The sequence below is a fragment of the Symphalangus syndactylus genome, chromosome 12 (genome assembly GCF_028878055.3).
Source record: "Symphalangus syndactylus isolate Jambi chromosome 12, NHGRI_mSymSyn1-v2.1_pri, whole genome shotgun sequence".
NCBI classification, from domain to species: Eukaryota; Metazoa; Chordata; class Mammalia; order Primates; family Hylobatidae; genus Symphalangus; species Symphalangus syndactylus.
This window is the reverse complement of record NC_072441.2, coordinates 29,407,160-29,420,928: the sequence shown is the minus strand read 5'-3', so window position 1 is coordinate 29,420,928 and position 13,769 is coordinate 29,407,160. Positions and strand designations below refer to the sequence as shown.

Genomic DNA, 13,769 nt, shown 5'->3' with positions numbered 1-13,769 from the left:
AACAAAAAGATAACACTTGAGACAATAACCCAATAAATGTACCATGCTCTGTCTGTTGCTATGTTTGGAAACTTACAGATAGCACCAGACATATCAGTTCTTAATAGAAGAGTCAGCCAACTTTCCGATCTTAATGAGATCTCTTTGAGGAAATTACATCAAAGACTCCAATGTGACCTTAACCTGGATATATGGGAGGAAAAGAGCTCCTCTAGTAGTTCAGTCAAGCTCTAAGAAGAAATTAAAGCCGACAGAAAATAGTCATGCTATTAATTGCTTGATAAAGTCGCATGTCCCTGGAGACATAGAAGCCTTACCATGATTCCAAATAATGGCCCACAGATCACTGGGGACCTGGAATAGAAGTCTGGATGATGTAAGGCATCACAAACTCCTAGAGATAATTAGACCATAGTGATAGTGACTACAGCATCATGGGCTCCAGGGATGGCCAGTTATTTCTCTTATCTTTCTGCCCCAAAATGATTCTCTTACTTCTAGATAGCCATATTACAGAAGATTTCCACCAGTCACTAAGTAAATGGAACAGAACAAATTCATCATGAATACATTTTACAATTTATGACCTAGTAGGTAGGTAGGAAGGGAAAAAATAAGACATGGCAACTGTTGCTGATAGATCAAAATTGTAGGTTGGAGAAATTGTATTTTTCCTTGAACAATGACTGATACTAGACTTCAGTTTACCCAGGTACACAAAGATGGGTTCTGTATAAAGTCCCTGATGGTCCTATTCTTTCATATGAAAGTCTTAATGGAAATCACTGTTTATACTTTTTAACATTATTAATGTTTCTATAGCCAGGTAAAATAAAAGAATTTAAGAATAATTTTGAATAGAAAAAAAGTTTTGTCTTGATGTTTGTAATATGTTGTGTTTAGCACACTTGACCACTGTGTTTGTTGTGGGTTTTTTCTAGTGGCCTGACGATCGCCATGGTCCTTAGTTGGATATTTTTGATACTTCTGAGGTTCATAGCTGGATGCCTCTTCTGGCTCTTCATGATTGGTGTGATTGGAATTATAGATTATGGTAGGTATCACTCCTCTTCAAATTGCCAAATATCAGAATAATCCTTTTATTTTCAATCGCTGTTATCAGTTACCAGAAAGCATTTGTTTTCAATGGATCTAATTATTCTTTACCCTCAAAAAAGCTTTAAACTTAGAAAAAATATTTCATTTTGCATATATTGTCGCTGTAACTTTTTCTTCCTGTGTCTTTGGGGAAAAAATGCTGTCAGAACATTTTACTCTTTTCCCTACCAGCCTTTGGTCTCCTGCCTCATGGATACTAAGAAGGAGGTAAAAAGAAATCCTTTCAGATTAATAAAAAATATTTCAGACAACTTCTTTTATTTCTTTAACGTTTCTATCCGATCAAAGTCCAGGTCTGCAAAGTTACAGAAGTGTGATCTATTTTTCTCTTTCAACTTAGTTTGTTTAATCCAGGTACTGTCACACCGTTTAATAATTGGTACTCCATAATGAAGCATTGCCCTCTAGAGGCAAGTATTCTGAATTACACTATTGTATGGAGAATTAACAGTACTGTCTTTGGGAGCTAAATAATGTGCGGGAGCTAAATAACGAGTACACATGGACGTAGAGTGTGGAGTAATAGACAATGGGAACGTGGAAGGGTTGAAGACTGGAAGGGGGTGGATAATGAAAAATGGACACAATGCATGTGATTCAGGTGATGGATACACTAAAAGCCACTATGCAATATATACATATAACACAATTATATGTGTACCCCATAAATTTATACAAATATAAGTTTAAAAATCAAGGTTGAAATCTAATCACAAACTTGATCCCCCCAAAACAATACATATCAGGTATAATGTGAACTCTATATATGAATTAAAGTGTCTCACGTGGAACAGTGTATACCACCTGTGGCAGCTTCCTTTCAGGCTTCTAAAAAAGGTATGAGCCAATATATTATATGAATGTTTGAGATGTTTCTATTTAAAAGAATGATTTCCCCTATGGCACTATTTGGACTGACAACAGTTTTATGGTAGTAGACATCAAAAATAACACTTTCTTATTTCTGTCATTCAATGAAGAAGAGCTTTACACATATAAGAATGCAGTTGAATCTGCAAGTTGTGTAGTTAGCCTGTGTTCTAATCCAGCTCCATAACATACAACTGGGTAACTTTGGAAGTTTGCTGGCGGTTAAAAGACCCAGTATTCTCATCCATAACATCAGCACAATAATGGTATCTTCATCTCAGAGGAGCTTAAGGATTAAATGAGACAATGAATGTAAAGCTCTTAGAGCAGTACCTGGAACACAGCAGACAGTCAGTATGCGTTGGGTTATTGTTATTACCCTCCTCATTACCTCCAATGAGTTTTTAGTAAATCATTTGGTCTTCTCAGGTGTTCCCTATCTGCTCCTGCTGTACAGCTCCTCTTGAATCCCACCTGGGCTTCTTGCTGAGCACAGCCAGGTAACAAATAAGAGGTGGATCAGTCTGGTCAAGGAACACAAGAACTTCCATCCTCTAATCAGAAACTGCAAAAAAAAGTTGTTTAAATGTCTTGTTTTTGTGTTCCTGCTTGGAGCTTAAAATAATCTCTGCCCTTTGCCACTGGGGAGTCTGGGCTTGTGATTCAATCACTCTTGTATTGTCATCAGGAAGGAAAGGGCAGTAAAGTCTGCTATTGATTTAACTGATGTCTTAAGTAGCAAGAAAAATCTGAGATTGGCTGTAGTGCAATTTTGACAATGGCAAAAAGGAGAAAGATGGTCAACATATAAAAAGTGCAGGTAAAACAACCAATTTTCCCTCCCTTTTGACTCCCTAGATAGTACTAACCCAAAAATTAATGATGTGGGAAGTAAGCTTGATGGTATTTATTGAGGGAGGAAAGGTCCAGTTAGGTTGAGGAGTGTCAGAAAATAAGACTACATGTAACTGACCTCTGCTACTGTCCTGGACAATTGACTTTCTACATATCATGAGAAACCAATTTTTTCTACTGAAATTTCCTACTGACAGCAGTCCATTTACTAGAGCAAATAACAATGTAGTTGTGTCATACTGAGCAGAGAAAAAGCCAGACTGCTTGTGGGCAAGTGTTTATGAACAGCAATGGAACAATTCTCATTGGCCAGAACAGGTTAAGAGGTATGCAGGAGAAGACATATAACACTTTGGTTATGAGCATGTGTTTAAGGTATGAAAAAGGCATGATCCCAGATTCATCATATATTAACTGTGTGATCCTCTGCAAGCATACAGTTTTCTTTAATTCATAGGCTTCTCAATCATATAACAGGAATCTGTGACTACTAAACAAAATAATGCTTATAACGTATTTAGATTTTGCTAGCGTAAAGTAAATGTTCAATAAATAATGTCTATTTTTGTTGTTGCTGATATTATTGTTATTCTGGAGTATTATTGAGGAAAGAGGACTTGAAGCCCAGAGATCATAATTTTTAAAAAATCTAGGACAAGAGAGAGAAAGCAAAGAAAGAGAAATTGGAAAATATTGTCTAGACTTTCACATTCACTAGTAGGAGTAAACTAAATTGCCTAAAGGGCCTTCTTGCTATGAAATCGTGACATTAAAAAGAGTATTGCACTGTATTGTTTTATATAATACATTGTTTTGATGAACTTTAGGAAATAAAGGAAATCTCCTCCAAAGGACAAAAATAACTCATGAGCTAAAATCAAAGCGGGAACCAAGCAGGAAGCACAGGTGAAACACTGGGTAACCCATAGCAGTGCTGGGATCAGGAGACTTGGACCTGAGTTGGCAGCAGAACAGGGGATCATACCGGAAATTCCTGGAGTAAGTCTGGGATCCTAGAAATGTTTAAAGTGACCCCAGCTTGTTAGTACCCTTTGACTCTAGATGAAAGTTTCCTCAGTTAACGTCACCAGGTTTTCACAGATTCAGATCAACAAAGTCCGAGACTACCTGACCTGCTAGAAAACAGTTCTGTGTGAAAATCAGTGGCTACTATAAACATGAGATTGAGGTCTCCAAGAATTCAGATATGGGAATTAATAGATACAGAACATGTAGCCGGGTGCGGTGGCTCACTCCTATAATCCCAGCACTGTGGGAGGCCGAGGCGGCCAATCACTTGAGGTGAGGAGTGGCAGACCAGCCTGGCTAATGTGGTGAAACCCTGTCTCTACTAAAAATACAAAAATTAGCCGGGCATGGTGGTGCACACCTGTAGTTCCAGCTACTTGGGAGACTGAGGTGGGAGAATTGCTTGAACCCAGGAGGAGGAGGAGGTTGCAGTGAACCGAGATCATGCCACTGCACTCCAGCCTGGGCAACAGAATAAGATTCTGTCTCTAAAGAAAAAAAGAAAGAAAGATATAGAACATGAAATAACCATGCATGAAAGGTTTAAAGAATTAAAGATAGAATCACGGCCAGGCACAGTGGCTCACACCTGTAATCTCAGCACTTTGGGAAGCTGAGGCAGGTGGATCACGAGGTCAAGAGATCAAGATCATCCTGGCCAACATGGTGAAACCCCATCTCTACTAAAAAAAATACAAAAAGTAGCTGGGCATGGTGGCACACACCTGTAGTCCCAGCTGCTCGGGAGGCTGAGGTATGAGAATCACTTGAAAGCAGGAAGCGGAGGTTGCAGTGAGCTGAGATTGTGACACTGCACTCCAGCCTGGGTGACAGAGCAAGACTCTGTCTCAAAAAAAAGAAAAGTGAATTCATTCATTCATTCATGGACATGGAGTATCATTTATTCAAGGCTTGGACAACAAAAATAAAAATCAACAAAAATGCCCAGGCATACATGAAGATGAGCCATATAGAACTTTTCAAAATAAAAATGTTAGATTAAAAACAAATTGATAATGAACTGAAATATGAATCTGAAATAATTATCAAAAATATAGCAGAATGTGACACAGGGACAAAAATATGATTGTGTGGTTCAAAGAAATAGAAAATAGGTTGAGAAGGGCCTAACATATATCAACCATATTTGAAAGCTCTTGGCTGAGAATTTTCCAGAACTGATGAAACCATGGATCCATAGATATAGGAAGCCCTCATTATACTAAGGAGAGTAAAGGAAGAGAAATCCATATCTAGTCATACATTATTCTGTTTATTCAACAAATATCAATTGAACAGCTGCTGTGTACAGACACTATTTTAGACTGTTGATGTACAACAGTAAAGGAACAGACTAAGGTTCTTACTCTCATGATGCTTATAGCCTAAGTAATATATATATTAGAAGGTGGTTATTGCTATGGGAAAAAGAAAAGGTAGAGCAGGTAAGGGGAGATTGAGAGTACCATGGTAGGGCAAGGAGTGAAAATGGCGGTATTAGTAGGAGGGGTCTTTTGGGGAAAATATCTAAGAAAACACTTGGAAGCAATGGAGTTAGACAGTAAAGATGAAGGAAAAGTTCCAGACAGTGGGTACAGCTAGAGCAAAGGCCCTATAAGTAAGAGTGTGTTGAAGAAATGGCTGGGAGCCTGGTGTGGATGTGTGTACTGACTAAAGGAAAAAATAGTAGGAGATGAGGTGATAGAATTTATGAAGGGGACAGAGCCTTACAGATTATTATAAAACCTAGGCTTTTACTCTGAATGAAACAGGGAGGCAATGTAGGGCTTTGGGTAGCAGAGAGATGAGATATAATGATTGCTCTAGTCCCTGTGTTGAGAATAGACTGTGGTGAGGCAAGAGTGGAAGCAATAAGACCAGTAAGGAGATGATTGCAGAAATTTATATGCCAAATGAGGGAAACTCTTGAGGGTGGCCATACATGCTTTTATTTGTATAATAGCTATATTTCCTGATGGATTGAATGCAGCTATGAGAGAGAGAAGGAGAATGATTCCACAGAAATATATGAGATGTAAGAAAAGATAGTGAACAAAGAAAATAAATTAGTAAGCATTTAGGTGAAGCTAAACAAACTTTGCCTGCATAAAATAATAATTGCTTTAGACATTGGACACTAAAATTATTATTTTATGCAGGCAAAATTTGTTTAGTTTTACCTACATGCTAACTAATTTATTTAAAATGTATAGAACAAAATTATTGAGCAATAATTAGAGTGGGTGATTATTAACTAAGATCTTGTATTTCCTTGTTAACATATTGACCCTAGGCTTATTAAAAAAAACAGATTTTCAAGGTAATCTATTATAAAAATAGAGTAGATTCCTCAAAACCAGTAGAGAAGAAAAATGGAATATAAGTAAACAAAAAATCATCAATTTTTGAAAGACAAGAGTTGGAAGAAAAGAAGTATAGACACAAAGTAGAACACGAAAAGCAAAATTAAGAACATAGAAACAAATATAAATATATCAATATATAAAGTATAAATATGTTAAACTCACCAATTAGACTACAGAGATTGTCAGGTATTAAATTATTAAAATATACACATACAAATTGGAGCTATATATTATTTATAAAAGTTATACAACATGTAAGGAAATAGAACATTTGCAAGTGAAGGGATGGAAATAATGTACTAGCAATCAATAACAAAAGAAAGTGGAAGAAGACAATAATATCAGACAAAATAGATTTTGGGATGACAGTGTTATGGATAAAAATGATTTAGTTCACTAAAAAAAGATGCCAACCCTAAACTTGTTGCATCTATTAAAATAACCTCAAAAATCATAGAATTGCAAGGATAAATAAATAAGCGGATAATAATAAATTACTATTGGGTATAAACCTTGGGGGGAGTTTTCAACACATCTTTCTACTGAACAAATATATCATGATGTCCTACTGATGGACATTAAGGTCATTTCTAGTCAAAAGGACATTTAAAGCCAGATGTTGCCGTAATTATCAAGACAAATACTGAAAACATTTGTATCAAATATAGTAGCACATTTATACTACTGGATCCAAATATTTGCTGTGTAAATATGTGTCTTGCCTTTGCAGAAATTACCATGCTCATCAGTTTCATGTAGATATGTATGATGAGCACATATAGCTCCTATTTCAGAAAACCATATTTTATATTATTCTGTTTTTCTTTCTTTTTCAAGGAATATGGCACTGTTACCAGCAGTACACCAATCTTCAGGAACGCCCAAGTTCTGTATTAACTATCTATGACATTGGGATTCAGACTAACATAAGCATGTACTTTGAACTGCAACAAACATGGTTCACATTTAGTGAGTATTTTAAAAACTGATTTCATTAAAATTGTAATAATGAGAAAATATCTTTTTGTCTAAAGGAAAACTTGGGTTGGTATAACCTGTTAAATGTATTTATCACTTGTGTCATAAAAGGTAATGTGTCTATAATCCTCTAACTACAGTAAGTGGAAACGTCATTGAGGAAAATTTATTGTATAATCTAAGAAAATACTACCTTACAAGGACCTCAAGCCATTTGCCTTCGAATTAAAATGGTTTAGTTGTAGACATTTATAGGCATTAACCTGATGTCTAAGAAAGATGTTTAAAAAGAAACAAATGCTTGATTTTTCAAACTATTTATTTATTTATTTTTCTGAGATAGGATCTTGCTCTATCACCCAGGCTGGAGTGCAGTGGCACAATCATGGCTAACTTCACCCTTGACCTCCCAAACTCAAGCAATTCTACCACCTCAGCCTCCCAAGTAGCTAGGACCACAGATGTGTGCCGCCATGCCTGGCTAATTTTTTGTAGAGATGGGGTCTCCCTATGTTGTCTAGGCTGGTCTTGAATTTCTGGGCTCAAGTGATCCTCCCACCTCAGCCTTCTAACATGCTGGCATGAGCCATGGTGCTGGCGTGAGCCACCGTGCTCAGCCTCAAACTTGTTTTTAAAAAAGAAAAAGGAAAAGGAAAAACAAACAAGAACTTTTCATAGCAAAATATTTAAACCACTTATAGGAATTATGAGTAATAAGTATCTGAAAATAAATTTGCATTTTTGAAGTGTTTCTTCAAGGTTTTTAATTTCTTAAGGATAATATTTTTAATATTAACAAATTTAAATATTTATTTAAATGTAACAAAATTTTTTAAGCAAGTTGATTTCAGAGATGGTTTTAATCTCATATTCCTAGAATGGTGTTATAATAATACTCCTTTTAAGATTTGTGTTCTTTAATCAAGATTTTCAAAACAATCTCTAACTACATGTTGCTTTTAAAAAAATCATCTTTATATTCTTGAAGTTAGAGAGCCAGACAAGACACATTCAAGGAAGCCTGGTAAGAAGCCCAGAAAGAACCTCAGAAGGGAGCAATATCTTGGGGCGTCATGATTCCAGGCATGGGTCCCATTCCCATCAATTTGAAAACTTGACTTTGCCACTTCATTCAAGGATACTCAGACTTTCTTTTTTTTTTTTTTTTTTTGAGACGGAGTCTCGCTCTGTCACCCAGGCTGGAGTGCAGTGGCGCGATCTCGGCTCACCGCAAGCTCCACCTCCCGGGTTCACGCCATTCTCCTGCCTCAGCCTCCCAAGTAGCTGGGACTACAGGCACCCGCCACCACGCCCAGCTAATTTTTAATATTTTTAGTAGAAACGGGGTTTCACCTTGGTCTCGATCTCCTGACCTTGTGATCTGCCCTCCTCGGCCCCCCAAAGTGCTGGGATTACAGGCGTGAGCCACCGCGCCCGGCCTGATACTCAGACTTTCAAGGACAAGCTCATGTTAAGTCACCAAAGCACCCTATATTTGTTTACATCATTAGGATAGTCTCCTAGTGACCAAAGTGCAGACATTTTCCATATAGGACACTACCTTCCTGGGATCAGAGCACCTGGGAAGCAAGATTACCAATCAGAAGCTATTTTAGCAAAGGGGCTCGGACAGCAGTGGGAGATGCTTTCCTCAGACGATGCAAACCTTGATGACCTAGCTGAGCAGCACAGATGTCCCTCCCAGATTCCTTCTCCACCACATTTAGTTTTTCTCTTAAAAAAAAAATACTGTATCAAACTCCAACTTCTTACTGTTTGGCTTCTCATTTCTAGCTCTTATGCAGACTAATAGCCTTCACTGACATCTTTTTATCCAAATATGTTATAGAATTGTTTCATTTATAACCTTTTCTTTTTAACTGCAAAAATCAGCCATCCTCATCAGGATCAGGGAATTGAATCCTCGTCATTTTTCCTGAATTTAAATGATTCCACATCTCTTCAGCAACCCGCTTACTGTTGTCTATTATTTCTGAAGGTGACAAATGTCACCCATTATGTGTTGAAACTTCTAGCTGTACTCTTGGATGGATCTTAGTTACAGGTTCTGTGCCCACCCCCGCCTGTCTCATTAAGACCCTTCCACACAAACGCCATTGAGGTGATTAGAATCTGCCATTGGAAAAGTAAAGAGATGTACCTTTAGGAAAATACAGAGCTTATTAGAATTTTCAAGTCTAGGAATACTGATAACTCAAATAAGCTCCGCTTTCATAACTCACTTGTCAGATTTTAATTGATTACTTGCTCTGTGTTTGGACAAAATTCTAGGCACCAAAAACAAAAGCATATATGTGAAATTACACTCATTAACACAAACACTGAAAGTAGGCGGAGTTATAAATACCAAAATTGTAATTGTATGAGTTCTACTTTGTGTTCGGAGATGGTTCTATTCACATCTCTGCTATTAACTATGAACTCGTGTATATCTCTTAGCTCCCAGGTGCCAGTATCGTACTTTGTTAAGTTACAGTTATACTAATGACTCTATAGGGCATCAAATATATTTATATTATTTACTCTTATTCAAACAAAAGGGGGGATATAGGATAGTCATGTGTTGCTTAATAAGAGAAATATATTCTGAGAAATGCATTGTTGGGCAATTTTTTCATTGTGTAAACATCATAGAGTATACTTATGCAAACCTAGATGGTATAGCCTACTACACTCTTAGGCTACACGTAATAGCCTACTGCTCCTAGTCTACAAACCCATACAGCATGTTACTCTGCTGAATACTGTAGGAAATTGTAATACAATGGCAAGGGTTTGTATATCCAAACATAGGAAAGATACAGTAAAGATAGATATGGCATAAAACATTTTTTTAAATAGTACCTGTGTGAAGAGCGTTTACCATGAATGGAGCTTAAGTAAGTGAGTGGTGAGTGAATGTGAAGAGCATTACTGTACACTACTGTAGACTTTATGAGCACTGTACATCTAGGCTACAATAAATTTATTAAAAACTTTCTTCCTCCAATAATTAACCTAAGCTTACTATAACTTTTATATATTTTTAATTTTTTAAACTTTTTGACTCTTTTATAATAACATTTAGCTTTAATTTTTGACTCTTTTATAATAACACTTATACAAACAGCTGTACAAAAACATTTTCTGTCTTTACATTCTAATTCTAAAAGCTTTTTCTATTTTTAAGGTTGTTTTTTTTTTTTTTTTACTTTCAATATGTTTTGTTAAAAACGGAGGCACAGGCCAGGCGTGGTGGCTGATGCCTATAATCCTAGCACTTTGGGAGGCCAAGGTGGGAGGATCATTTGAGCCCAGGAGTTCAAGACCAGCCTGGGCAACAGAGTGAGACCCTATCTCTATTTTATTTAAAAAATTAGAAAAAAAAAATTTAAAGACACAAATACATACATTATCCTAGACCTACACAGGGTCAGGATCATCAATATCACTTTCTTCCACCTCCACATCTTGTCCCACTGGAAGGTCTTCGGGGACAATAAAAAACATGGAGCTGTCATCTCCTATTATAATAATGCCTTCTTCTGGAATATTCCTGAAAGACCCACCTGAAGCTGTTTTACAGATAATTTTTCTTATAGTAAGTAGTGGGAGTACACTCTGAAATAACAAAAATTATTGTGTAGTAAATACATAAAACAATAACAAACTCATTCATTATTAGTATCAAGCATTATATGCTGTACCTACTTGCATGTGCTGTACTTTTATATGACTGTCAGCACAATAGGTTTACACCAACATCACTCCAAACACATGAGTAATGCATTGCACTACGATGCCACTGGGCAATAGGAATGTTTCAGCTCCATTATAATCTTACAGGACTGGCATTGTATATGCAGTCCATTGTTAACCAAAACATTGTCATGCAGTGCATGACTGTATGTAAGTTCAAAAGACAGTTATATTTCTCTAATGTAATTATTTTGAGGGTGCAATTTGATAAAGGCAGAAGTTAGATATACAGAGTTTTTTAACAGTGCAATGTCATAAAGTGACTCATGTATTATCTTTATAGGTTCATTCAAAGAAGATAACAATTTTAGCATAATATGGTTACACACCACAATTTTGGGTTCAAATTAGTGTTTTAAGAGAATAAAATGTACATGAAAACATAAATACATAGTATAACTAAAGGAAGATGTAGAAGTGAGATGATACATTACTAAGGTCTTCGTATACCTCTGGGTGAACTTCTACTTACTCGGAGACAGTAAATGATGTGTGATGTGTCAGAATTTTAGTGATATAATAATAGAATGAAATAATGAGCTCTCCATCAACAGAACTGTTCAAGCATGAGCTCAATAACCATCCAGTAAGGAGGTTATAGACTGGATTCTTTCACAAGTAAGAATTTAAGTTTCCATTAAGTTCCTTGTACAATTTTAGATTCTGTTTCTTGATTTTAAGATCCATACCTTTTACTTTTTAACACTTCTGAAATCAGGATGCATCTTAAAATTATTAAATAAACATTTAATGAAGTGTTTCTTTACTTTTCCTAAAAACTTATTATTTAATTAAGGATATGTCTTAGAAATGAGGAAATATAATAATTGATGATATTTGGCTTCAAGTTTAAAAAAACTAATTCAAGCTAGCTGAAGAGAAAAGAAAACACGAACAGGCTGAAAGCAGAGCAGATGGATATAGGATGTAAGGATACAGAAGTGCCTCATCAAACTCAAAAAAGCAGAAAGGTAGCTGGACTTCAAAGTTTACTTGGAGTCAGGAAATGAAAGCCAAAAAGAACCCAAGATTTCCTCTCCTTGCTGTCTTTATACATCTATACTTTATTCTTTCTCTGCAGATTCACTTATTTTACATAAAGATGGTTTTGACGCAGTTTGTATAACCTGCAATTCAAGATTTATAAACTTCAATTCAAGACTAAATAAATTCAGTTGACTAAACTAGGTTCCCTTAGTTTAAATTCTAATACTTATATTGGCCGAGTTGGGTTAAGTTTACACCCTGATTCCATCAATGGTGCCCATAGTGCGAAGAGTCACAAAATAATAATGGGACAGCCAAGAACCTGCCCTGCCAGCCAGCAAGGACAATTAAGAGGCATTATGAGGAAAGCGAACAGCTCAAAACGTGTCTTCTGTATATTGTCTTACTCAATGAACTAAAGATGAAAACATCTAAAATAGAACTACCTAAAGCAGCCCTTCCCTTTTTCCATTCCTATTTTCTAAGTTCTACAAGTTGTGTGAAATGCTTTATGGATGAGATGAACCCTTTCCAAAAGAGATGTTCAAGCTCTTGCTAAAGGCTTTAATCTAGATTTCTTAGGATTTTGTGAAAGTTAATTTCTAAGATTGGCATTTTTGGAGAGATAACACTGCTTAGATTATGAGAACTGGCAGAAGTAATCATAAAGTTCAATCCTAGCATTTGCAGGGAAGGTTTGTTTCTGTATCTACTTGTATTACAGACTGATTTTTTTTTCCTGTTCAAAGTGATAATACTCTGCATCATTGAAGTGATTGTCATCCTCATGCTGATCTTCCTCAGGAATCGAATCCGAGTCGCCATTATCCTGCTGAAGGAAGGAAGCAAGTAAGGCCCTTAATGTAGAAACTCAGCTAAAGTGTATCAGTCAGTAAAATCAGTCACTGTCCCTTGCATAAATATCTCACCTATTTTCCTTTCAAGAACACTTTTGGCTGGGCGCGGTGGTTCACGCCTGTAATCCCGGCACTTTGGGAGGCTGAAGCAGGCAGGTCACCTGAGGTCGGGAGTTCGAGACTAGACTGACCAACATTGAGAAACCCCATCTGTACTAAAGATACAAAATTAGCCAGACGTGGTGGCGCATGCCTGTAATCCCAGCTACTTGGGAGGCTGAGGCAGGAGAATCACTTGAACCAGAAGGTAGAGATTGCAGTGAGCTGAGATCATGACATTACACTCCAGCCTGGGCAACAAGAGCAAAACTCTGTCTCAAAAAAAAAAAAAAAAAAAAAAAAAAAAGAAGACTTTTAAAAGAAAGCATCTTCCATTCAGGAAAACTTATTCAAGTTCACACTCTGCCAGTTATTAGAAAGATCACCATTAACAAGTCCTTTAATATCCCCAAACCTCAATAGTCATAGGGTAAAATAAGGGTAAAACCTATTTAATCTATGTATTAGCAGTTTTTGAACACCAAATATGTGTTAGGAGAATGACACATGTGAAAGTAAGTGATAAAGTGCTATATAAAAGTTAGCTAGATTTCATGTTATATTATTTTCATACTGGGTCATATGTTTATATTAATGGTTGAGATAATTTGCAAAACTTTAAATCACCATAATTCTATAAAGTCAATTATATGCTATTGCCACTTCTGTCTGAGTGACGTAATTTTCTAATAGACAGGACAATTGATTCTAGGCGCACCAGACTATACATTTCATATCTAAAGCCCGTAATTTAGGAACACTTTATGCCAAGAGTCATTTTTATTTTTAAAAGTTACAAAATAAACACTAAATCTTTCATAAAATTCATGCCAAGAGATAATAACACCTA

General features: G+C 36.3%; 1 protein-coding gene across 13 annotated transcripts in view; it reads left to right on the top strand.

Annotated features, from left to right (window-relative positions):
* Nucleotides 1-13,769, top strand: part of SLC44A5 (solute carrier family 44 member 5) — a 389,751-nt gene that overhangs the window by 356,813 nt on the left and 19,169 nt on the right. For all 13 annotated transcript variants that reach the window (XM_063624059.1, XM_063624062.1, XM_063624071.1 and 10 more), the window contains 3 exons: nt 942-1,054; nt 7,077-7,208; nt 12,713-12,812. In XM_063624059.1, the coding sequence (XP_063480129.1) occupies nt 942-1,054; nt 7,077-7,208; nt 12,713-12,812 (345 nt within the window). The remainder of the gene's footprint in view (nt 1-941; nt 1,055-7,076; nt 7,209-12,712; nt 12,813-13,769) is intronic.